This window comes from Antennarius striatus, chromosome 3, assembly GCF_040054535.1.
Source record: "Antennarius striatus isolate MH-2024 chromosome 3, ASM4005453v1, whole genome shotgun sequence".
NCBI classification, from domain to species: Eukaryota; Metazoa; Chordata; class Actinopteri; order Lophiiformes; family Antennariidae; genus Antennarius; species Antennarius striatus.
This window is the reverse complement of record NC_090778.1, coordinates 16,831,412-16,858,406: the sequence shown is the minus strand read 5'-3', so window position 1 is coordinate 16,858,406 and position 26,995 is coordinate 16,831,412. Positions and strand designations below refer to the sequence as shown.

The following is a 26,995-nucleotide window of genomic DNA, read 5'->3' as shown; positions in this document are numbered from 1 at the left end:
TGAATCAAATTTACAGTATTTCTTTGATATGTATCCTGTTACCCTGGCAGGAAGATGAAAGAAAAGCACCGAAACACAGCAAGGCCATTCAGGAACTCTTGTAATTCAATCCAGATCAATTATCCTGACTGGTGCATGGCTGGTGCTACCAGAGAGCCTTAATGAATAACATTCTGCAGCCCATTCTTTACATTAAGCTTAATTATTAGTCATGGAAAAGTAATAGAAAATTGACATTACCTCATCCAAGTGACGGAAGTATGTGTGTTTAATATCAAGAGCTCAAGTAGACTTTCTCCTTTACTTTTGTTTCCTGTCATGGTAATTATTTGACACTCATTTCAAGCTGTTACAAAGAAAAAGTTTTCCTAATCAAACTAACAGGAAGTTATTTGAGGTTATCTGTTATGAGAGACAGAATTGGCAGCTAAGGAGTCAAACAAGCTTTATTTACCATGAGAATGTGGGGCAGGGGTATTTACTTAAAAACGTAGCAGCAAACTTTGAAACTCTAAACTTTTGTCCAGTTGACTCTTCTTTGCTCTTCTTGACACAAAACACACTTCACAGCAGTGGCTTTATGGGCCTCATTTGATACCTACTGAGAAAGTGGTGTCGTTTTCTTAATTTCAACTGCTCTCAAAGATTAATTATTCAATTTAAGTGTTTTGGCTGATCGTGTACAGTAGACTGGGTTTTATCCTGGAGGACATGGCTGTGGCCCCCATGAAAGAGATATAAGTGGATTCATTTCAAGATGCCCGTTCCTCCAAAGACTTTATTAGATTTAGTTAATGAGAGAGCAAGGCTGGCTGACTGGCTCAGCGCAGGTTGGGGAGCTGGAACGCAATTAAGCCGTGAGTCTGACGATGCCACTGTTATACCCTTTCATTAAAAACACGTTCAACAGCTAATCTCCAACAAATTAAAGCAGTCCCATCATTTGGCACAGTCACACTGAGTTTTCTCCTTAAATGCGGAAAAGTCTCCCACCTTTCTGTCACTTCCACTTCTACACCTTCCTCCCTTCCCCTCCTGTACCCCCCCCTTCCGACTTTCTGCACCCTAATTCTCTTTGTTAAGTAGGTACAGCTCCGTGCCTGGTTCACCGGCCCATCTGTCTGAGATGTAGTTTACTCATGTGGGTTTATGTCTTCCATATGTCCTGCCGGGGCTGGACTGTGTAATACAGGAGGAGCCTGTATATTTCCAGGCCAGCACACACAAGTCTACTTGTCTGGGCCATGAATGAGTGTTAGTATAGATTTCCTGTGGCTCAAACACTAGGCTTAATTGACCTGAACAGCTCTGAGTGACTTGGCACCTCCCGTCTCAACCTTCCCCTCCTCCCTCACCCCCCCCCCCCTTCTCCCGAGACCTTTCCGTGGGACAAAGCCTCTTTGTCCCCAGGCCTGCGCTACGGCTCTCTAAACCTTTGTTGAATGTTTCTGTCTGACAGAGCAAATAGATCTGGCCTCTTTTTTGTTTATTGTCATTTTTGAAGTTTGAACAAAGTTTACACAAAGCCCCCTTTTTCTGATGTTGTTTGCAGCCCGCAGGGGAAAATCAGAGTGGAAAAAAAGAAATGGGTTCATTGTTTGTTGCATTTTTGAATGTCTGCTGCTGTCTGACCTTTTATTATCTCTTTCCTTGTCTCAACCCCCCCCCCCCATCCCTCACAGGGATCACATTTACACAGTGGACACAGACACTGCCAACAGCGACGAAATCTTTTTCAGTAAGGTGAGTTAAGCATATGTTCTCAGCGTCCTGTACTGGACATGTTTCCCTATTAACGGTGTGTATGTTTGTGTCATGGGAGTATACATGAAGCCGGTAGCAGTTCTACTCACTTACTCCTGCCCTGGTGAATGCCTGATACGCTCGTCTCGCTGACCCTGTTAAGAAGTTTATCCAATCAATCGTCTAGCAAACCTTCTGCGTCATTCACGCGCATCAGCGGAACGGCAGGACAAGCCTGAGCAGTAAGAAATGAAAGCTGAGAGTACGGCGGAAGGTGAGAAGGACGAAAGGACAAGGACGGAGGAAGATGAGTAGAACAGAAAGTGCAGGAAAGACAAAGTGGATGCATAGGGAACAAGATCCCATTGTGCTCTTTAAGAGCACACAAAGAAACACCTCGTATTTACGCAAACCTTAGTTAACTCTGTTAACATAATGTATGCAAACAGAATTCAAAACATCTTGTGGATAAAACAACCGTTTTCATTCAGTGTCATGCAATGCAATGTCAAAGCGGCGCCGTGAATGGGTCCTAATGAGAGCGGGCTGCAGATGAAAGGCAGGTGGGCGACATGCAGGTTGATTGATGGCTCAGGGTCTTTAATCAGTGGCCCAGATCCAAACATGTTGTACAACAGCGGCGGGCACTTGACGGTTTAAACAGCATTTCAATCTGACCCCCCCTCCAGGCCGCAACAAGGGTGGGACACGAATTGGTGTGTGTGTGTGTCCTTTCCTATGCACGCACGCTGCTGGATACCAGATATGACACTGACTGATGGATGTGTGACAATCAAAAATGGCCTTTAGTTTGCGTGCTTGCAGTTGACTGGCAAGTATTGGCTAAGTGCTGACCTCCAGGCCAAGGTGGGTTGAGTGTGTTTGTGTGTATCTGTGCACAAGGACGGCCAGCGAATCAATCCACACAAATGAGTTCTCAGCTCGGAGCCAAGATCTGTCCTCCTTATCCAGGCTCAGTATTGTATTTCCTTGGAACTGAAAGTGCAAGAAGGTAAACTGATCTCAGATCAGTGCTGAAAAATCACATCCATCTCAGAGAACATCCCTCATTAGGTGACTCATTGACAGAGAAACTCAGATTGTGTTAATCAATTGTTGAGGTTGATAGTGTCTTTTTTTTTTTGTATCTTTAAATTGATTGTCTTTCTGTCCATCTGTCTGCTTTCTTCCGCAGAAAATGACATGGAAATCCAGACAGGCTGATGTTGACACTTGCAGAATGAAAGGGAAGCATAAGGTAGAGACATTCAAATGTGTTTACTCTGTAATTATATTTATGGAGCACATGTCACCCTTTTTAACATAAAACACTTTAGCTGATCACACAATGCAGACAAGCTGTAACAGATGTAATTTCACACAGTCTCGCTATTTCTAATACACACACACACACACACACACAAAAGCATGCAAAAACACATTAAACCACGAGGTGTGAAGCACACACCTGCAGTTCACATACATTTCTGTCTTCTTAAGTTATAGATCATATTAAGTTATAGAAATGTCATATTAAACTGTGTGATTGTAGTGAATGATTCTACTGTAAGAGCTGTGTAAAATGAGAAATAGCTTTATTATTAAACCATAAAGGAGCATTAAACTAGCCTGTAAATATGTCATAATGCACCATGTGCATTAATGTTTTATTAATATGTGCTTGATGATGCCTCTTGTCATTAAGGCACCACATGCTGTACTTGAAAAAAGACTTTTGTGTGAAGAACCACATGTGGCTATCATCTGACTAATTGTCTATAATTAAAATTCACTCATTCCACCATGGACATCCTGTCTTCTTTCTTTCCCCTCTCCCTGAAGGATGAGTGTCATAATTTCATCAAAGTCCTCCTGCAGCAAAACGAAGACACTTTGTTTGTGTGTGGAACAAACGCTTTCAATCCCGCCTGTCGAACCTACAAGGTAAGAATCCACACTTATAAAAGCTGATTTTTGCATTTTTCTAACCTTAATAGCAAAGATATATTGCATGTGTATAGTTGCTAAGATTCCTGAGGCTCCGAACATCAACACATCTTTGTGGACAGATTTATATTTGCTGTACCTGAAGCTGCATCTTGAGTGACCCTTAAAGTAGGATCTCACTTTCCGACTCTCTAAACAAGGAAAGACAATTTTGTTCTTTACAGTTTTACATTATTTTTAAATTTCATGGACATTGTTTCCAAAATATGTATCCCAATTGAAAATATTTTTTAAATTATTTTGAGAGAGGTTTTATTTGTGTTTACTGTATTTGTAATGTCTGAGATTGTTACAAATAATAAGATGTCTTTTTTTCATAAATTGAGTTCAAATGATGAAATCGGTTGAAACAGTGAGTTCAAACTGCAGACCTGGAGCTGCTGGAAGAGAAGTACAGCAGTACTGTGACAAACTGACATAATGTTAATGTGTTGTATTCAATGACAATTTCACAAAAGCACAGTGCATTCAGAAATTGCTTTAGCAGTTCTGCAACATTTTTACTTTACTTCTTGAGGCTCAACAAATGTAAAAGTTGTGAAATTTTCTTAATGGAATATATTTTTGACATTTATTATGAAAATGGAGAAATGGGTTAGCTGCTCCTTTTCTTTACAGGTAAGTTAGTCCAAAATATAACCAGTCATTGTGATTTGCTTAGTGTGAAAACCCATTCTTCATCATTGTTGCTTCTTATTCTCAGAGGACATAGGTAGGTATTTATACGTGTCTGATTTACAGATCCATTTGTGACTGAGTCACTCAAGATGCATGTTAAAATCAGGTATAAATAGGCCCCTATCTTCTACTTCCATCACGCACATTTTGCACAAACAACCACAACCATGTCAGTGTTTTGCAGTGAGCTATGAACCAAGAGACATAGATGGATCACCTTTGCATTTTAGCGGGCCCTCCTCCAATAGCTTTATCTCCAGGTGCACTTTACTTCATGCTTGATTTAGAAGAAGAGAAACCTAAATACCTCCCGTATTGCATGTACACGCACTCACACGCTGAGGTGGAGACGAAGTCCAGAAATCTGATTCACCTCTGTCCTGTAAACAGACCCTCCACTGGTCACATTCATCTGAACATGTCTGGAATAGCTTTGAGATTCTTATGGGAACACCCCGCCCCACACACACACCCCTACCCCGAAATGTTGAAGATGAACTTCCATGAACCCAGACCCCAAAATATGTCAAGATCAACATGAACAGAGAGACGAAGACTGGCAGATGGATAGAAAGGAGAAACACACACACAAGATTTCAACGTTTCAACACCCACCCACACACACACACACACACACACACACACACACACACACACACACACACACACACACACTATCAAAATTGACAAGTTTAAAGAAGGTTCACATCTTACAATGACAAAGAGAAGAAGATGGCAGAAGAACAACCAACAGGTGAAGAAGAGGTGATGCAGGAACGATCAGAGAGATGTGTTGGTAGCATGAAGGCAGATAGAAAGTCTCAGCAGAAGACCCATCCTGAAAGATGCTGATGTCGATTTATTTGAGGAGGTGTCGCAGCCCATCTAGATGTTATCTAGATTGCCTGTGGGGAGAACTGTCTCTTTTTGGTTCACGAGATCTGTTTACTGAGAAAGATGACATCTTTGCTCTGGTGCCTTTGTTTTTCAGCATGCTAAGCACACAGAGTGGACATTCTTCAACTCACTGACTCCTCCTGTGGGGAAAACAGGATTTATGTCAGTACATTTATCAGGCGTGTTTAGCTTTTATAGCGCCTCTGGTTATGGTTTCAAGGTTTGTGTTTTAGGTGTTGTAAAACTGATATTGCTGCCAGTCTGACAGACTTAAGGTTACGCGCCATGAGACCAAGTGGGTCTTGGTGAAATTTCTACTTACACACATGCCTGTGCAAATATAAAGTCAGACGACGCTAGGCATAAATTACTTGATAAGCGTTGTTAACCTAATCTCAAAACACATGTGCCAATATTTGTTAACAAACAGATAAGCAAGACATAAACCAGTCATAACAAGATAAATATTATTATTTCATTCAAGTGTTGGTTTGCTGAAAATAATAATGTAATAATAATAATAATAGTAATAATAATAATAATAATAATACACACACACACACACACACACACACACACACACACACACACACACAGACAGACACCATGGCGGACTGGCAGAATTTCTGGACAGATACCAGACCTTTGATGCGTGCATGGTCAGTGTGTTCGTGTGTGTGTGTGTGTGTGTGTGTGTGTGTGTGTGTATGTGTGTGGTTAAATCCACCTTGGCCACAGTTTCCCTCTCCATCTCCCCCAGTGTGACAGTGCTGAAAAGAGCTTCTGTTTTGGGGCCAGCCTCATCCCACATTAATCAACAATGCTGCAAGAGCAAGCAGGAGGGAAGGAGGGATGGAGTCAGGGTAGAGGTGGAGGGAGACTCATGGGGCTCCCACCCAAACCAGTACCACCCTCGACTGTTCCAACGCCTTTTCAGTCTGATTACCTCTTTATTTATTTTTTTTACCTCTGTCTGACTTTATTCTGTTCCAACAATTATTTTTATCTTCATTAGGTCTTAGTGTTGTTTTGATGGAGTCACGTCCTCTCTCTCCACACCTCACCACCTGCCCTCCTCCCTTCTCTCTCCTCTCCCATCGGCCTTGATTCCTCACCCCCTTTCTTGCTCCAACAACACCACCGTCTTTCCTTGTGCTGCTTTCTCCCTCTGTCACTCTCTTGCTGTGTTGTGATAATAAACACCCCGTCCAGCTGGGCTAATGTTTGACTGTAGTCAGTTTCATCACTGGTTGCTGAGCAAAGTGGAGGGAATCAGTGGGAAGGCTTTGAGGCACTGGCTCCCAGGTGATGTGTCCTCGTCTTGATACAAGAAGACTGAGGTGCACTGGGAAATGTCGTCTTTGTCAAGTCTTCGGATTTCAAATATGATTAATGCACACAGTGAGACTTACTGTAATCACCAGGAGGAAAAAAAGTCCACATGTCTTTCTCAACCTGCAATCTCTATACAGATAGAGAGACAATAACATTCAGATGTCCAACATAATTCTACAATACTAAAGGCTCCATGCGGCGTCTGTGTAACATTCCTGGTCCAAAGATCAATCCTGTTAGAGGTTGTTGAAGTTTTTCTTCTGTTAGTTAAAATAACATGTCTTTCAGCAGCTGCCAACACTCCAGTTTCCTGCTCGAGTGTGAGAGGTGAACAGGGAATGGGTTCGTTCTCCCAGGGTTCAGAAACAGGTTGCAGTGAAATGGGCCATGACTATTAATCTCCCTGTGTGATATGTCCTTGTTTGATTTACGCAACTGTTTCTGGCCCAGGTGTGATCTTGTGCTCATGACCTTTATGAAGGGGTTGTGCTCATAGAAATATGGATGTGCAGGGAGTCCATTCAACTGCAAACCACCAAATAAACCAATGTGAAAATATTTTATTATGGAGGGAAATGTAAAAAAATCCCCCCACCCCCCTATTTTCCCTATGCCTTTATTTCTTATTGATCTGTCATCTTCTGCCTTTTCTGGCACCAACGCTTTGGGCGAAATCAGAACCAGTTAAACCACTTACAGTATTTTGGAACCAATGTTGTTATGGAAAGCAGATGTGAATAGGAACACACTTCAGAAAAATTATATTTAACTTTCTTATTCTGTAACTTAAAGAAAAAGGAAGAAAGAACTGAAGAAGACAGAAAGCAGCTAATAAGTGGGGCATCGGGCTCAGTTACCTTAAGTTTGTCGTCAGTGAGATTCCAAAAATTCCTCAGCAATGATAGATAAAGATGTAGACGATGAGCCATAAAAACAACAAAGACAGTGAAAAAGCACGTCCCCTCACTCAGGGTGCTGAAGCTGTCGCCGAACCAATTACAACACTCCTGATGGGCATATTTTTATCTACTTTGTGTTTGTCTAATTAATTAGCATTTAGCCTATGGAAAACAGAAATAGGCAGTTAAGTAATGGAGATGCATTCCACCCCGAGCCAAGGTTTCTGTACGTTCTCTGCTCTGCAATAGAACACCATAAACAGAAGCATTGTTAAGGCAGCACTGAAGAACTGATGCACTTCAATGCCAAAACATACATCGGCTGTTTAAACATTAAATATTTTTACAGAAAGGATATTAATGCATGCAGTTCAGCATGACAGTTTTATGCATCCCCTTTTTAAAGAATTAATAATTGTCAAGGCTGAGTCCGGCTAGAGATTCTCAACCATTTGCCACCTTGACACGATGCTGGAGCAGTAGTTGACTCTGCAGCCGGGCTGGGCGTGACTTCCTCTGTTTGAATGGCGTGGATAGATTAGCAACAGCCAGCTAGACACAGTGACAGAGGTCACTGAAATCTTGGAGGGGGTGGAGGGGTAGGTAAACTTGCTGTGGCCTACAAGATATGTGAGTGTGTGTTTGCGATGTGTCAGAGAGGGCAGGAGTGCTTTCGTTCAATGGATGACAGAAGTTGTTGATGGTTCAAGCTCGACTGAGTTTCCATGTTTCACATCCAGGACTCTCATTCAGTAAACCTGACCTTTACCCACTCATTTCCCTTATAATTAACTTAGCCTAATCCATAATTACGCTCTCCCCTGTCTAATAACAATATGTATGTTCCGTGCAGCTCACCTCCATGTGTTGCGCTCCTATAATTTCCAAAGAAAAAAGAGAATGTGAAATCGAGAAATGTGCTGCTGCTGCTGTTGGTTCTGTGTTTGTTGTAAAAGGTCACTTGTAATTTTCTCTGCCAAATCAGCTTCAACAATTTTTCTGGCAGGCTGTTCCAGCATTGCGCCGGAGTGGGTGTGACCTTTTTAGTGGGCAGATGATAACCGTTTCTGCCGAGACAGGAATAGAAAACAAAATGACCTGTTTAGAGACCAGAAAGGGTGGCGTAAGCAGTTTGCAGCCTTGGCGAGCTATGCTCTTCTCTGTTGAGACTAAGAAAGTTAGGTAGTGAAGAAGGAGAGGAGGAGAGAGATAGACACATAAATAGAGAAGAAAAATTACTTTGTGTTGTTAACTCCAAAGAGAAACTATGTGTTAGTAATCTCCCTCTGACCCCTGGACTCTACAGTAGAGCACTTCTTCTCTCTTGTTTGTGTGTGATTCTGTGCATCTTTGGCGTTCATTCAGGGTAAACGAGTGTCTGCAGACACACTGAAAAAGACAAGCCAGTGTGGGGTTGGATGATGGCGGCCTTCATCATAATGTGATCCTCAGCTGTGCCCTGCTAATTGCACTGCAGCCACACTGGGTGCAAATCAAGAAACTCCTGTCTGAATTCCAGCTGACAGAGATCATCCCATTCAGCCCCAAACAAGCCCAGAAGCTTCTTAAACAAAGAACTAAACCTCGAATGAACTCATGGAAATGAGACTGCTGAGTGACTGAATGACCGAAGTTTGGATAATTTATCCTCCCAGTGCTAAGAAAAGACAAATTCTAGCTTGTCTTGATTTTAATTAAAACTAAAGTCTGTCCTGAAATACATCAGCTAAATAAAAGGATGGATTTGAGGTTACAGAATACAACACATCACAAACAAACCAAGGCATGAGTGCATGCTTTTGAAAGAGTGGTTTCGCAAAACATAAAAATCTAAGCCATTTTTACTTTTCTCATTTATTTCCTTTTCACAGTACAGCACAGATTTTAAAGATGGGCAGGGTTGAGCTCCTCAAATTTTTAGTCAAGAAGTTCGCTTTAAAACCAGTACGGTTGAAAGAATGAAGGATTTCAGGGGAAACAAATAACAGCGTTTGAAACCTTGCACAATATAGCTGTGGATAATGTCAGGTATTTTCAATCTCCTCCATGATGGTTTCCCAGATACTCCCAGAAGAACTCCTATGAGAGTTCTCAGTAGGACACCGGAGTGGATCCACGGGGTATTAGTTAAGGTCAGAGTTGGATGGGTGTCCTACTGCGCCAGCTTCCAGAGCTCTTTGAAATCATTTTACCATGACCTAAACCTTATTTCTTCACTTTCACAGTACTGTCTTCACATAAACACTGTTTTGACATATGAGGACGTTTCTCATTTCCTTCAAGGCCTTGTCCCCAAAATGGGTGTCGACATTTCCTGTCATTTCAAATCCCTTATTTGTTTTGACAACTCCACATTGTCTCGACCCTCTGTTGACTTTTCCTCTTCTTTGTGACCCTAGATGGACACCCTGGAGGCTCTGGGAGAGGAGATCAGTGGAATGGCACGGTGCCCATATGACGCCAAGCACGCCAATGTTGCCCTCTTTGCTGGTGAGACTGAATTCATTGCTCTATGTTGAAAGAACAGTTTGTTTCTCTTCAGTTTAGCATGATGTGCATTATCACTTTTGGGATTTTTGATCTATAAGTTCTGTCCCGATATCATTCATTGTTATTAGATGGAAAAGTTAAATCTATTTGAGCGAGTAGTTGCATCTTATATCTTTCTCAATATCCATGTGGTTTATTCTGACGGTCAAATGACAAAATGTGAACGTTAAAGCTTAACTGTATTACATGAACTTAGAGACTTCGGAAAGCACTTTGTAGTAGCAAAATCTAATGATCCTTGTATTCCATTTACTGCACTCCTTGTTGCCCTCTTTTTCTGTCAATCGTTTTCTTTCAAAATCCTTGAGATAAAAATAAGTCAGAAATGGCTGAGACCAGAATGAGTCAGCTTTCCGTTGGCAGTGTGACATTTTTCTGATGCAGAGGACACACAGGCTGCTAAAAACATTCAGTCCCCATTCATAGTTGATGCAAACTAATTTATGGCGGTATTGATGAGCCGTCCCTGCCTGTTCAAAGCCGAGGAGGAGAGCAAACGCCTTGCTTGACCAGTTAATGTGTAACAGAGCTGTTTGGAAGAGCTGGAAGCACTGAGTAATCAAGAGGGTTCCTCTGTCTGCTATCCTTTCAATTATATAGTTTATGTTTCCACTGTGGTTAAACCCAAGTCAGGCTGAGGTCATGCCGTTAGCGGATTGCATTCATGAAGCACGTGTGTGTACATACGTGCACGCAAATGTTGGTTTTGTCAGGCTCTAATACTGTTTGTGTGTGCACGCAGGGCTGCGATGTTTGGTTTTTTTCTTTTGAAGTGTGTTTGTGAAAGTGAGCAATTACAAATGTGCAGCATGTTTAAGTGCGTGGGCGGCCCGTTTGTTGTCCGTCAGAGGATCTCTGGGGTTTGTGTGATTCATTCATTTTCGTGGCAGAAGCCATCTGAAAAAATGTTTGTGTAACCAAGCACAGCGATCTCTGGTGGCTTTTTGTGTTTTTCTTCAAACTGAACTTTCCTCTCCACCTTTTTCTGTCTTTCCTTCTGCACCTTTTCTCCCCTCTTTGTCCCCGTTCTCCTCCGTGTTCTTTTCAATCCATGCCTTCCTGCTACAGATGGCAAGTTGTACTCGGCCACCGTGACAGACTTTCTGGCCATCGACGCAGTCATCTATCGTAGCCTAGGAGACAGCCCAACTCTGCGCACTGTCAAACACGACTCAAAGTGGCTGAAGGGTGACTGGACACACACATACATACACACACACACACACATGAATACGTAAACAAATACTCTGTGGATGGATCGGAACCAAGCTGACAAGCAACAACAGGAATTTAGGTTTCGACATACATTAATAACATTGTGTTTGTGTAATGTAAGATGTGTGCCTTTATACAACTTTTGTCTCTCTCCACATGAATCTAGGTATGACAAAACAGGAGCACTTATGTTAATGCTGCAGTACATTTTGCCATTCTGCACTAGTGGAGTTGATGTAGCCAGGAAATTACTCTGCCCCAGGGAGAAACAAGCACAAGTCTAGCCTGTCAAAACTCAATAGAGAGATTGTCCTCTCCTTGTTTCACTGATATGACAAATGATAGATTGAGGCGCTCAGGGCTCACAATTGGGGCTTTTATGCATAATATTACAGATATTCTGGCTACTTATGCTGAAATATGGTGTCAGAACTGTTTTGTTACAGCAAACCCCTATTTTATTCGTATGTATTTCTTTCCCCCTGCAGAGCCGTACTTTGTCCAGGCAGTTGATTACGGTGACTTCATTTACTTCTTCTTTCGGGAAATTGCAATGGAGTACAACACAATGGGAAAGGTAAGCACAGGCCCTGTTCTTCTGCTATTGTTTGGAATCTAATCAGACATGACTTCCTATTTACCAAGAGATTCAGGAAGCGCCTGGGGAAACTAACAGGATATGGGTGTATCACATAACTGGAAGGAGGTTTCAGTCGCTGAAAAATCACCAAACATGTTTCAGTGGCAGACAAAAACACATGGCAGGATGCAGCATCAAAAATAGATTCAAGAAGAAAATTCTTTGGATGTCAAAGATCCCATTATGAAGTATAAATAGAAGTTGAATTGCACGTCCACATCCATCCCGCGGTGCTCTGTTGACCTTTCTTCTCAGTGTTCTGCAAGAGGATTTCCACCCTGAGAAATGAACCAGAGTGGAAGAGGACAGGTTGCTGAGGAAAGAGGCTTTTCTCTGGATTTACACTTTAAGGGGACAGTAATATACTTTATTCAAAGGTTTCCTCTATTTATTTTTAAACCCTGCCATCATAAATTTTAATTTGATACCAATTAGAAAAAAATCATGTCATGGATATGAATTGCTAATATGTTGGCGGTTTTACATTAAATGCAAAGAAAGCCACAAGAGAGGGCAGGAAAGACAGTAGATGAGTTGGAAGCAGAGTGGAGGTAACATGAAGCACATACATAGAGGCTTCAGTGCCAGAGGTGACGGGCATGTGTTACCAGAGCTTGAATGCAGATCAGACCCCTCGATCTGCTCAGAGGTTTTAAAGCAATGTCAGAGTAATTATGCATTTTGAGTCAGAAAGGATTGCACAGAGAACATTTTAATATTCAGTGAATGAGATGGCTTCATTATTATAAAGCAGACTGGCCTCCTTTGACAATGCAAGCAGTCTCACTGATATTGCAAACTGATAAATCTGCTGCTGCTGGTTTGTATTAGCTTAATTTGAATGTTGGATTGAAATGCAACAGGATAAACGTTTCACTGTAAATTGTGAATTCACACGCCTTGAGCATTCAGTCTTAACAATGTGTGTATTTGTGTATGTGTGTGTGTGTGTGTGTGTGTGTGTGTGTGTGTGTGTGTGTGTGTGTGTGTGTGTGTGTTTGTGTATTTGTGCATGTATGTGTGTGTGTGTGTGTGTGTGTGTGTGTGTGTGTGTGTGTGTGTGTGTAGCATACAGATAAGCCATTGCTTGCTATCTTTAGAAAAGGAGAAATACGAAAAGACTGAAGTGATGTATGTAAAGCTGACATGAATCCACTTTAATCTTGACTGACTCACCTGTTCTTTGTAATACATGCTTTTTCACCACAATGCTCTATTGTGTGTGAAGACATGTGGGTCTGACTGTGTAGGTCTGGTGTGAACAAATGTTCACTTCAAATTACACTGTTTACTCGAGGTTGAAGTTGGAGGTCAGGGTAAGATTTATTGTTGTTAAGTATAGCGTGACAATATCTAATTACAATACTGACTGTGTGATCGCATTGCAGAGCTGTAATTACATCATCGCTTCTAATTTGAACTGTATATTCTAAATTGTTTATCGCTAGTTGGCTGTGGCATCACATATAAATCAGTTACCTCTACTTTTGTTTAATTTGCTGTGAAGTGATGAAGTTTTAAATGAGCTTTTAAATGGTTTTTCCCAACAGTCATTCTAATAACTGAGCTGAGTGGAGCTCAGCCTATACCTGTAGCTGACTACTGTTCTCTGCTTACAGCTAATTGACCCATTTTTTCCATAAAATACAAATAAAATTGCATTGTGGGTTATTCAGGTTCCAAGGTTTGACATGGAAGAAGAGTTTACAAAGCATGTATTTATATTTTCTTCTACATTGACTTGTGTTACCTGGTTATTACAAAAGTTCTGGAAATGGATTGGTTGTCATGAACAGCCAGTGGATGTAAAACCTCAGGCCATCCAAATATGACCTTTAATCCTAATGTGCTCCGGCCAGGTGGTGTTTCCCCGGGTGGCCAGGGTTTGTAAGAATGACCGCGGCGGCTCACCCCGAGTCCTGGAGAAGCAGTGGACGTCATTTCTCAAGTCTCGTCTGAACTGCTCCATTCCTGGTGACTCTCATTTCTACTTCAACATTCTCCAGGCTGTGACTAACGTCATCCACATCAACGGGAGAGACGTAGTGATGGCAACCTTCTCCACGCCTTACAACAGGTACCCAAATGGGGCAAGAAAAAGTCAATTCATGTGTCAAACCTCAATGAATGCCTGATGGTGCATTGGGTAGCAATGTTGCCTCACAAGAAGGTTCCAAGTTCAATTCCTTTCTGTACAGAGTTTATATGTTCTCTCTATGTCAACGTGGGTTCCCACCTCCAAAAACATACAATTTAGGTGAATTGTTCAGTACAAATAGGTAAGAGTTGTTGTTTGTCTTTTTTGTGGTCCTACGATGCAGTGGCGACGCAGAATGCAGAAAATGACTGAAGGTGAGACGATTACTGTCGTCTCGTCTTCAAGAAAATGTATGGATGAATTTGCGATCAACCATATATGGAAATGTTTTTTGATGTTTAATTCCACCATATTCTTTTTCCTTGGCTCAAATTATGTACCAACCACTGTTTCCATTTACAGTGATACCTCTACCTACGAATGTCTCTACTTACGAAATTTTCTACTTACGAAATTTCTCAGCAGGACAATATTACTTCTACTTACGAAAGTAATTTCGACTTACGTAATGTAAAAACACAGTATCAGATGATACTCGAATAAAAACACAGTATCGGCTGATACTCAAATCTCCCACAGGTTCCTGAACGCAACATTCTCATAGCTGCTCTGCCATAGGCTATTAACTATTACGTATCTTCCTGGCATCCCATTGGCTAAGAGGGATGTCACTCCACCTCTGTGTGGCGCTAGAACGGTGCCTATGGAGTGTGTCGGCATTCGGCACTCAACCCGTGAGGTAGTCTGATAGTTTTGCACAAATATAATAACTTTTTCAGTACGTATTCGCTATGGATCCCAAGATAGTGATGGAGAAAAGAGTTTTTTTGTCCATACAAACAAAGCAAGAGATAATAGAAAAGCATGAAAAAGGGATGCGTTTGGTTGATCTCGTCAAAGAATATGGCCAAAAATTTACAATTGACACGTTATTAAAACAAAAGGAAGTTTAAGGAGTTTAAGGCATCGCGTGGGTGGTTGGAGAAGTTCAAAAGGAGGACTGGAATTCACTCTGTTGTTCGGCATTGTGAGATAGGAGCGCATGAACCAAAGAGGGCAAAAAACAATGAGGACAGCAGTTAAAAGGTAAATGACCGTCATTATTATTCTTTACTCTATTCTTTGTTTTTTACGTTATGTACAACTCTCATTTATTGTGTAATAATCTAATTGTAACATGTATTTGTTACATGTTTTTATGCTTTTTTATGCTTTATAAAACATTTATGTTGGAATTTTTGTGGGCTTGGAACGGATTAGGGCATTTGCATGGAAAACGCATCTCTACTTACGTAATTTTCTACGTACGTAATTTCTTCCGGAACCAATAATTTTGTAAATAGAGGTACCACTGTATTAACTGAATCTTTTCTCTCAGTTTGAAACTTTTCAAAATGGCCTTAAATGCGTCAACATTATGACAGCTTGACCTTTATTAACATCAGTAGCGTGCCCTCCTGATGTGCCTGTTGGCAACATGTAATTATTGAGAGTACTGCATTAACATTTACATCCTCTGTCAAAACAGTTTTTCTGCCCTTTTGACATGCAGGTGTTAAATCTTATTTTCCTCTTTTCTCGAGTCATATTCAGAGCTACTTTCATATTCATAGGCTGGGAGACTTGTTATCTAAATTGAAAATTATGACAAAGTCATACAGCTTGGCTGATAGCTCACACATATTGTAATTTTCCATTTTATGGCTGCTTTTTCGCAGATAAGACAATTGCTTGTGACAATGCAATTGAGCATGGTTAATGGACATTAAAACCCAATGAGGCAGTGCCTCTGAAAGAAGCGCCAGTTTTGATCCCGGAATTAATTTTCCATTTCATATTCAGAGGGTTTTATTAGAAGGAACATGTTCAGACTGTATGTAGCACCCATCACACTGTGTCATTTAAATCTCTGTTTGAATGTCTGGCTGGGTCGTAGCCTGGCCCACTCAATTGTTAACTGGCTGTCTCACCAGCTATCTGCCTTGATATCAACCTGAGACTTACACTGTACATATCCAATACAGAGGATATTTATTGTAATCTAGTATTTAAGCAAAGATTTAACAGCTCTCTGACCTTGCTCTCTATAATACCACTCTTGTGTTTGCTGTCTCCCCACTGTCTAAATGAGTTTAACCCATGATGCAACTGCTCGAAAATCCAGACAGAGAAATTTCATTTTAAAAGAGTGTCCGATAAAGAATAAACAATCCCTAGTTTCAATTCTAATTCTAAGGGCAAATGCTTGAAAAATAGAGAAGTGACTCAGCAATCAGCTATGCATTCATTACCCACAGATGGAGAATAGGGAGTTGGTCTTCTGCTATCATAAATGGGTGTTTTTCCCCCGAAATGAATGGCAGTAAAAAGATAATCTGTTGTCCATATTTCTTGCCCAACAGTTGACTTGTGATGAACTTTGATGCCTCAAGGCCTTTGGAGAAACCCAGTCATGGAGAGACAGATTAGAGAATGTGTGTCCTCATGGGGTTTGGCAGGCACAGACCCCATAATTCAAAGACCACTATGTACAATAAAACTACAGTATATACACTGATATAATAGAACTGACACTTTAAGTGGTCCAGAAATAAAAAAAAGAAACTGATACCTGACTCAGAGCGTTGAATCTATTCTGAAAGAAGAAAAGTTTTGCAAGGATTTAAAATGATACGGAGGTGCAGTTGAGGACTCATTGTTTTCCAAATCTGGCAAAACCTTGACAAATGAGTCCATTGACTGTATCACCTGGTGTAGACAGATGCAACAGCAAAAATTAATGCACCTCAAGGGATTAACATTTCACTGAAGGGATTGTAAATCTGTTTTTTCTGTCTCCTGGTAATAGTCCAGACATGGCAAGGTGTTTCTTTCATACATTCAGTTCTGATGATTTCTCGTGTGTGTGTGTGTGTGTGTGTGTGTGTGTGTGTGTGTGTGTGTGTGTGTGTGTGTGTGTGTGTGTGTGTGTGTGTGTGTGTGTGTGTGTGTGTGTGTGTGTGTGTGTGTGTGTGTGTGTGTGTGTGTGTGTGTGTGTGTGTGTGTGTGTGTCATGGCAGCATCCCAGGGTCTGCGGTGTGTGCCTATGACATGGCAGAGGTGGCCAACACATTCACGGGACGCTTCAAAGAGCAGAAATCCCCAGACTCCACCTGGACACCTTTTCCTGAGGAGAGGGTTCCCAAGCCAAGGTACAAAAGGAGTTAATTAACCACAGCGCATGCACACACGCATACACACACACACACACACACACACACACACACACACACACACACACAAAGTTCCTCTCTCTTCCACAGCCCTCTAATTAAGATGGTGAGCTGCAATTACGTCACTTTTCAGTACATCCCTTCCTGGTTTTAAAAATAAATCATCACCTCCTTGATGTCACATTGCATTACACTCACATAACATATGCAGAGACATAGTCACCTCTTCTCACAGTTCTGTCCCTCACCAATTACCTCACCTCTCTCCCTACATGCAGCCACATCAAAGATGGGCTCGGTATCAACAAATGAAGCATGAGATCATTTTACAGATGGCAGGTTAATTCCACAAATGCACCAGCCTGATCAATCTCCTATCTAGTGCCGGCTAATTAGTGGGCTCAGAGCCGCACTCTTTTTCCTCCAGAAAAAGAAAAAAAAAAAAAAAGCACAACAACAACACCACAGATTTACTCCGAAGATCTGGGCCACGATAATTGTCGGTACCCTGTGAGCGTTTGTGTTCCCATATGGCTGAGGAGGCAGTTCCTCACCCGCAGAGAGCTCTTAGATTATCGATGCATTTCTCTCCATTCACTGTGCACATAGATAATTCAATTAGTTAGTATAGATAATTAGTCTTAAATAAATACTTATATGTATATTTCATTAGCACGTAATTGCTTGTTTATATTCAATAAGGTCATCCTCTGGTGCGTTCAGACTGTTTTATCTGTGGGCCGGCAGACGGAGAGTTGTAACAATGCCACTTAGGTCTGGCCCTGTAGCAGACTGTTCCTCCATGTGTTAGCCTCTCGTACTGAATCATTTACAGGTTTTTGTTATAAGAGATGTCTGCTTCCGTTCTGCCCACCATATGTCTACTGAGATGCTGTGTGCGGAGCAACGACAAGCAAAGTATTCAAAGATTTGCTCCTGTCGCCGACAGCACGAATTCACAAAAAAATTCTATTCACAATAACCGAGTAGTAGTTGGTCGTGCTTTTTGAAATTTGAGGACTTCAATCATTTATTTTTCTTTCCATTTTTGTGGTTACAACATGGACTTCTTTTTGTCTTAAATTAATTAATCCTGTGGTGGGGGAATCAAAAAGTATTTCATGTTTGTTATATAGAGAAAGGTTTTCATTGGAAGATGAGTGTACATTTTTTGTGAGTATGCACACATTTAGGGTTGAGTTTTTTTTACATTTTAACATTTGATGGGCAGCTGGCTCATATCTCAAGGACCTGGTGTGGATTATGTGGTGTGGCAGGATATCTAAGGCCATGCAGTAAAAGAGTTTTACAAGCTTTCAGAGGTGAGGTTCCTATAAAACAGTCATGCTATCAAAAGCAGCTTCTTTTTTTACAAGAACTCCCTGCAAACAGATCACATAGATACACATTAAATATGTAGAGCCTTAATTGCTCTTCAGAAGTAAGATGGCATCTCGTGTCTTGCTTTCTGACCGAGGCCTCTTGGAATGAGAATTTCATAATTTAAGGTTGCACTGTTATTGATTTTAGGGAAGCAGAAGTTTCTATTGGCACTCTGGCCTGAAAAAAGTTAATGCAGAGGTTCTGCTTCTGGGTTTTCCACACCCTCTGCTAAACATTTCTTCTCTACCATCACCCCTCCTCTTCCCCTCACCGACTGAAGGCCTGGCAGCTGTGCTGGCTCACCGTCCATGGAGCGGTACAAGGTGTCCAACGAGTTCCCAGATGACACACTCAACTTTATCAAAATGCACCCTTTGATGGACGAGGCCGTGCCCTCCATCGCTAACAGGCCCTGGTTCCTCAAGACCATGGTTCGGTAAGTGTTACCCACTCCAAAGGCTGACACGGTGAGAGGCCTGTGAGCCTCTTCAGCTCAGGACAATAACGACGTGAAGTGCTTCTAGGAGAGGGAGGTTCATTAAAACACAGTAGTACTCCACCACACACCACCCGCTGACCTAATTTCACTCGACTAAAGGAAGCACTGATCCACATTATACTCCCTCTCTCCCAGAGTGACCACGCAGAGTAAACAGTTTGAAATCTCCCTTTACAGGTTAGGAAGCTCTCTCACAAACACATTTACACATGGAAGCCCTCATTAAGAAGATGATTCAGCCTCTGTAGCAAAGTGCTTACTTAAGACCCATGAGGATATTTCAACAGAAAAGAAAATGGAAAAAAAATATATTTTTGCTTTGTGGACAACTGTAATCTTGAATGTAGCTGATTACTCAATAATTCCCATCAGCCACCATGGCCGATGCTGCAGATCATGATGATAATTCTGCTTTTTAGCTATGGCACACAAATGTTTACGCCTGCTGGGAATACAAAAGCAACTGACAGAGCATTAGGTAGAATGTAAAAAAATAGTGCTGAATCTGGTGCTTATATGCAAGCTGCTGGGTTTTAAGGTTTGGATCTTGGGGGTAGCATCACTCACATGATGGTCTGAAGAACGAATCCTTTCTTGGTTTTACAGATTATTTGCATCATGTTACATCTTGCTGCTACATTGCCGACCTGCACACTGCACTGGCTCAGCTTTATCCCTTTCTCTTTTCATTAGTGCGCTGTCTTACAGCCACACTGTACTGAGAACAACACCGTGAGGCTTTATATAATCAACAATCAAACTGTGGTATTTCATTTGAAATGACACTGCGGTGAGCAGAGGCAGTCTTTAAAAGCATTATATAAGTTCAAAAAGCATCATGGAGACATATGTGGGGGGAAAAAGAAGCATATAATGCTATCAGTCAGTCTATGCGAAAAAAGGAACAGTTTTGATGCGGGCGGCACGGTTCGCGTGTTCTCCCCGTGTCTGCGTGGGTTCTCTCCGGGTTCTCCGGCTTCCTCCCACCTCCAAAAGCATGCGCTTCAGGTTGATTGGCCAGTCCCAAATTGACCGTAGGAGTAAGTGTGCGTGTGACTGATTGTTTGTCTCTATGTGGCTCCTCGGTGCACTGGCGTCGTGCCCGGAGTGTCCCCCGCCCCACGCCCTGAGACTGCCGGGATAGGCACCGGCCCCCCCGCGACCTGTGTTAGCGGATTAAGCGGGTTAGAAAATGACTGACTGACTGACAGTTTTGATACTTGGATCCACCCCAGAGAGGACACCTGTATGTGTGTGTATGTGTGTGTGTGTTTGTGGGCGTGGGCGTGTGTGTGTGTGTGTGTGTGTGTGTGTGTGTGTGTGTGTGTGTTTGTGTGTGTGTGTGTGTGTGTGTGTGTGGGACCTCAGCTGGCACAATTAATCAAATGGAGGGGGGAATACACTTAGTAGAATCCCCCCTTCTCAAGATTTGATTTTTATCTCACTTCAGGTCCCCTTGACTCAGTCCTTGGAGCTCCTGATGTGCTTAAATAGATCAACGCCGTATTAGACCTTCAAATGTGGCATTGTGCTTTACACCCAAAGTAAATCTAGACATCATTTTTTACACAGCGAGCACTAAGTGAACCATTAATGAGGATAAATGTGTATTTATTAGATTTTCCGACAAACTCTCGCCTCAAAACTGTATATCCCGTCTCTTTCAATGAAAAAAAGACATTTACATAACACACTCTGACTTTAGGCACTTCTTGGACCAGCTTTTTTGTGAAGAATGGATGCAAGTATCAGATGATAACAGCAGAGAGCCTTAAACAAGTATTTCATGAATAGTCTTTTTTCCATTTCCAACAACTGGCCGGTATCTAATCTGATTTCAAAACATTTACATTGCATCCCTGCTGCTGTTCTTTATCACCATCTGTTGCTTGTGTCTAATGGGCACACATGCTCCTCTGTTGGTGGTCAATCTGGCTAATTAATTGAGTGATTGATTGTTCCATTTATTTTACTTGGCTTTCCCATTCCAGGTATCGTCTGACACGAATTGTGGTGGACAATGAGGCTGGTCCACATAAGAACCAAACGGTGGTTTTCCTTGGATCTGAGAAAGGCATCGTCCTCAAGTTCCTGGCCAAGATGAACAACGGTTTCCTCAATGATAGCCTGTTTCTGGAAGAGCTCAACGTCTACAACCCTGAAAAGTATGTCGCTCTGGGTGTGAGTCTGTGTTTGTGAGGGGAATTGATAGAAATAGAACAACACATGGATACGGTTGCTACACACAAAAGAAAGTCACTTATTGTGCATGTATATTTTATAAAGGATGGAGAGTATGTCCATGTGTGCATGTGATTTGCATGTTTCCAACGTTCTCCTGACTCAGCCAAACCACTAACCCACCAGCTCCATCGGTACCAGTCAATTTCCCCCCTGACCCAAGCAATATAGTGAGGCCAGCCAGACAGATGGCTACTCTATCATTTGAAAATGTTTTATCAGGTTACACTCTGCCCAACCGCACCTACAAAATTAAAGGCATGGACGCCAAGGTCCTGGAAAACGCAGCGCTGTGGTTCTGAACCACAGAAGAGCCCAGCTCTTCTTGGCTTGACAAAAGAAACAGACACTCACACACCAAGGTCTGTGTTTGTCTTCAGAACCAGGCTGAAAAACCTTGTTAATGCATTACATAGCTGTTTGTGTGTGTGTGTGTGTGTGTGTGTGTGTGTGTCTGTGTGTGTGTGTGTGTGTGTGTGTGTGTGTGTGTGTGTGTGTGTGTGTGTGTGTGTGTGTGTGTGTGTGTGTGTGTGTGTTCACAACCGTGTTTGAGTAAGGCATGGTGCGATGAGCAGAGTCTAATTGTGCAGTTGAAATTTAAGGACAGAGGGGAAAAAAATCACCCAAAGTATGACTCTGCCAAAGCAAATATTTAATGGGGGGGGGGTGAGGGGGGGTGTAATGGCAGCGCAGAGGAGAAAGAAAGAACAGAGGACCAGAGAGGAGAGATCAGAAGGAGAAGGGTGGAGGATATATGATTGTGTGAGACATTTGGAAAGGAAGAGAGGTAGGAGGGTTCAGACTTGACATGAAGGCTTTCAAGGGCACTGCTGTTTGTCATCTAACATGCTGCGGCCATGAGAGCAGCTGCTTGGAGGGGGTGAAGGGTGGACCCTTCTCTGCCCTCGCTGTGTCTCCTTCTTGACTCCTCTCTGTATCTTTCTCCTCTCTTTCTTCTTCTCCTTCTCTGTGACCAAAGCATCTGGCTCCAGTCGTGTTCAATAAGCGATTGCTCGCCTGCTTCCCGGGCCTGCCTGGCTGGATCAGTGCACGCCGGGCTGTCGTGCATTACCCATTGTAGATGGAGTCTAAGCCCTAATTGAGAGCATTAATGCAGGGACCAGAGCACCATGGAGTGGAGATTAAATCCCAGGAGCTGGATGGCGAGATGGAGAGAGGAATGGATGTGGAGAAGGGACAGGAAGCTTGACACACCCAGAGGGATTAGACTTTGTTCCTGTGGGGTTGAGTAGACAAAAGAAGACCAACAGGGATGGAGGAATGAAAGAATGGCAGAGTGGGTGGAATTGGTGGGGGGGTTAATGTTTGTGGGTTTTACAGTTAAGTGCTGAGCTATTGCTGACTGCTCACTGAGTCCATCTGTTTGTTTATTTGTTATCTGCATCTCTATCACTCCTTTCATTATCTCTTTTTATCCTGAACCCATGTTCTCGTGTCCATCATTACCTCTGTTCCCTCTGACCACACCATTTGTCCCTTCCTCCTATTTTTATCGCTTTACCCAGACTGCCAAATCTCATTGTGAGACTACTTTTTCGTACGGCAGGATAATAAATGTTTCATTCTTTTCTCTCATACAGGTGTAATATTGATGGTATGGAAGACAAGCGCATCATCGGCATTCAGATAGATAGCAAGAGCCACGCTTTGTGGGTGGCTTTCAGCTCCTGTGTGGTTAAAGTACCGCTCTCTCGCTGTGAAAAACATGGGAGATGCAAGAAGTAAGTGTGCTGCTTGTACATAAAATGGATAAATCTTACTCTGGTTCACAATATGGTGAGTAATGATGTGTGTATGTGTTACATCCAGGTCTTGTATAGCCTCCAGAGACCCGTACTGTGGTTGGGTGTCAGAAGGAGCCTGCAGACAAGTGGTGGGAAACACCAAGTAAGTAGCATGTTAATGCATAATCACACTGGGCTTCCTTCACACACAGTTCGGTGTAAGTGAGTCAGGAAGGCACAGAATGAGGGACTGAATTCCACTTACCAGTAGAGCACTGCCACTGCTCATGCTTTGGCTTTAGTTACTGGAATGTTTGGTTGGAACAGACAGGAATTATTTGTAATAAATATGCCTTTCCAAGTTTGGCAATTCAAGATAGAATAAAAGTTTTATTTTCTGTAAATATAATGATAGACAATAATCAGAGCACCTTCAGCAATTAAAGTTTTCTTTGACTAACAATTTAAAGGTATTAGACTTTGTATACAGTGAATGGAAGGACACCATAAAAATTTCATTCAGACTCCAAATGAGTTGTTTCTCAACATAAAACATCCCATCGCTGATGTCAACGTCCTGTTACATGTTCTGCAAACTGAAGATTACACTTCGTGGAGACTTGATAATGCATTCAGCAGTTTAAATGCCTAAGATATGTTTTTCACACAGTTTATATAAAACCATTTCCCACCTTTTTTGTCATGTTGGTATTTCTCTCTCAATTTGTTGTGCCTGTGATATTTCTAATTTTATGGTGTGTAAGTGCAATTTCCTCCAGCTGCAAGAGCTATTGGAAGAATGAATGGAAGGAAAGTGTTGTTTGCCCCAGGCTTGGGGTTAGGGGATGTGGGCAGGGAATGCTTATTGGTCTCTGTAACTATAATTTGTGGCTGTAGTTATGACACAGAACCAGATTATGCCTTCTGAACAAACAGCATCTGGAGTTCTGTGGTGGGAAAAAAGGTTTTACAGATGAAGTCATAACAAAAGGGACACTGGTCCAGCGGCCATTTCACATTAAATGAATTTGATTCCCCGGCTGCAAAGATGATCAATCTGCCAAGCTAAGGTCCACATACCCATATGTAAACAAAAAAAGCACACATGCAGCCCATTCTGGTGAAGCTAACCCATAAAGCTGCAGTGAACTGCTCTGTTTGAGCCTCCACTTTGAAGCAGGAGCCAGCAGAGATGCATTAAGAGGGTAGATGACCTCGCTCCTTCGCTGTATAGTACTGTATTTGTAAGTGTGTGTGTGTGTGTGTGTGTGTCTGTGTGTGCATATGTGTATAAGAGAGAAAAAGAGAGAGAGGGAGAGAGAGCTAAACATTTGGTGGATTTGCTGGACAAAAGGAGGGAATGAGGGAGTGCAGAATATGAAGCATCTTTGGTTTTAAAATGTTTTCTTTTCAGAGCATGAAAGAGGCTTCAGTCTCACTATCTGCTTTTCAACATTAAAATAAAAAAGCACCATATCTCCTTTGTGCTTTGTTTGTTAATCAACCCATCGATCCATGTTTTTACTTTAATGCACACGTCTCTGAATCTATTTTTATCCATCTTTTTATGTTGCTTCTGATAATCTCTCCTTTGCATACCTCCCTTCTTTTCTTCTTCCATCTGGCGTCAGAGCCCGTTTGCCAGCTTTCTCATGTTGAGTAATGCCTCTAATACCTGCTGCCTGTGTATATCGTGTACTCTGGTCTGATGCAATATCCAGCTAGTCACCTTCCCTTCTGCATATAATCCAATATGATTCTGTTCTAGTTCATATTATTTAAACTGTGAACACTACTTTTTGTTCCACTGACCACTGCCCAGCATATTAATACAGATTGGTTAATTATTTAACCAGTGTAACAGCCAGTAGCCCTGACTGTTCTCTGGATCTGGTGCAGTCTTATAGACTGACCTGAAAGATCCTGAATAATAAAGGCTAAGTTTAATGCTGTTGTCTGAAAACTGTCATAAATCAGAATAAATGAGCTGCTATACACCCAGTATCTTAAGCCCATGGTCACCTATTCTCTCATAATATGAATAATAGATAGCATGATGTCTGTCCCGCATTCCACTAACTAAGTTCCCCCTTTTGCAGCCACACACGTCACATGATAATCGCATCTGATGCAACATGATATGAAATGTGCTCCTTTGCTCTCTCCAGTAATACACTGAGGTTTGACTCTGACTTAAACATGCATTATGCTGCTGCATCGAGATCTTACCCCAGAGTTTAACTGTCTGCTGTATCACATTCAAGCGCACCATGCCTCGGTCGCTGTAACGCAGCCACTGCGGGACCCGAACGCTTCAGATGAGGGTTCATCGTGTGGTTCATTCACTCACGCCAGATGCTGCATCTGTACTGAAACTACTCATTGTTTATTCATCACAAGACCAAAGGGATTCAAACCTTGTAATTTTCATCTCAACAGAGTTTCACCACATGGATGTGATATTATAAACAATTGAAACCCAGACTTCAAGGTTGCAGTTTGTTTTGGTCCTGTCAGAGACATTTATCATGACAGGGTGGGATAAGTTGCTGAAATGTGTCATGCAAATCTGGTAGATAAAGCAGGAAGTTGGACCTCGTAGTGTTTACATTGATTTAAATCCTGGGCAGTTATAGTTGGTTTGTGTATATTGAGAAGATCAGATAAAGTGTTGTTGCTTTTGTGGTTGCTTTTCTATTGAATTTTTTATAAAGAGGGTAAATTTAGCATCTCAGCTTGAATAAAAGTGCTGTCAAAATGAAGCATAAGACAAATGCAGTGAAAATGTTTAAATAATCTGCAAGGTACAGCCACATATAAAATTTTGATGTTGACTCTGTTTGATATGAGAACACAACAAGATCAATATTATTATCCTCCTAAAATCCGTTTAACTGTTAGGTTTGCACTGTGGACTCTGATCTGGGAATAAAGGGTGGATGATGCTGTTTTCTAACATCATTCTTCATGATAGAAATCATAACCAGAAGAGGATGAGGAAGATGAGAGGCGGATGGACAGGCAGGGGGAGGAGAGGCAGCGAGTTGGGTGTGGGGGGGGTGCCGAGGATTGTGAAAAGCTGTCATGCATGACTGTGATCCTGGTTGTCAGTTGGTCCACTCTGTTTCACAGATCTTCTTACTGCCTGCTTGGTGGTCTTTTAGGAAGAGAACAGGTCGCAGTGCAAATTGAATCAGAAAATAACATCTCTGAAACTCCCTCTCACCCCTCTTTCTCTCTGTGAGTCGTATGATGGCCCTCAAGGATGGTTACCCCTCACTACCCTGGCCTTGGCCCATGTGATTGGAGGGATGGCCTCAGACCATATCTCTACAGAACAGAGACCATGTCAAACAGTGGAAAAATAGAGACGGAATAAACAAAATGTTTAATGCACACGTCTGTGAATCTATTTCCAAAGAAATACACATTTTTCAGAATTTGTTGTTTTGTCAAGAGTTAGATGATAAGATCAATGCTAGTTCCTCTTATAGGAAAGCCACTTATAATAAAGATGTCGGAGTTATCGCTCATGTCTTTACTATAAGTCTGTTAAGCCTAGTTAACCCTTGAACAATGACTGCTTAAATGGTAACAAAATTTGCACAACAGCACATCTAGTGTTCACAGATTAATAGGTTATCATTTGTCTTGTTTCTCTATATTTAATGGTTGAAACCAAAACCTTCCTGTCTCCCCATGATGGCCTGCGGACAATCGATGAATTGCGTTGCTTTTACACTTTTTTTTTAGGTCGGGGATGTAGCTCAGTCAGCATCTGCAACCCTACGGGGGCACAAACCAGTGTCAACTGTAGGCCGATCCCAAGCAGGGATGAATGCACAGGGTTAAT

General features: G+C 42.0%; 1 protein-coding gene and 1 long non-coding RNA gene across 5 annotated transcripts in view; one reads left to right on the top strand and one right to left on the bottom strand.

The window, feature by feature from the left end:
* sema6a (sema domain, transmembrane domain (TM), and cytoplasmic domain, (semaphorin) 6A) overlaps positions 1-26,995 on the top strand; it is a 100,123-nt gene that overhangs the window by 55,350 nt on the left and 17,778 nt on the right. For all 4 annotated transcript variants that reach the window (XM_068310144.1, XM_068310143.1, XM_068310141.1 and 1 more), the window contains 12 exons: positions 1,683-1,743; positions 2,939-3,001; positions 3,586-3,687; positions 9,959-10,049; positions 11,178-11,297; positions 11,813-11,901; positions 13,824-14,041; positions 17,122-17,253; positions 18,938-19,093; positions 21,148-21,321; positions 22,999-23,139; positions 23,228-23,305. In XM_068310144.1, coding sequence (XP_068166245.1) covers positions 1,683-1,743; positions 2,939-3,001; positions 3,586-3,687; positions 9,959-10,049; positions 11,178-11,297; positions 11,813-11,901; positions 13,824-14,041; positions 17,122-17,253; positions 18,938-19,093; positions 21,148-21,321; positions 22,999-23,139; positions 23,228-23,305 — 1,425 coding nt within the window. The remainder of the gene's footprint in view (positions 1-1,682; positions 1,744-2,938; positions 3,002-3,585; positions 3,688-9,958; positions 10,050-11,177; positions 11,298-11,812; positions 11,902-13,823; positions 14,042-17,121; positions 17,254-18,937; positions 19,094-21,147; positions 21,322-22,998; positions 23,140-23,227; positions 23,306-26,995) is intronic.
* LOC137592186 (uncharacterized) lies at positions 3,546-8,356 on the bottom strand. The gene is made up of 4 exons (XR_011035000.1): positions 7,518-8,356; positions 5,143-5,465; positions 4,646-4,808; positions 3,546-3,680 (listed from the first exon to the last, which is right to left on the bottom strand). It is a non-coding gene; the product is annotated as an uncharacterized lncRNA (long non-coding RNA).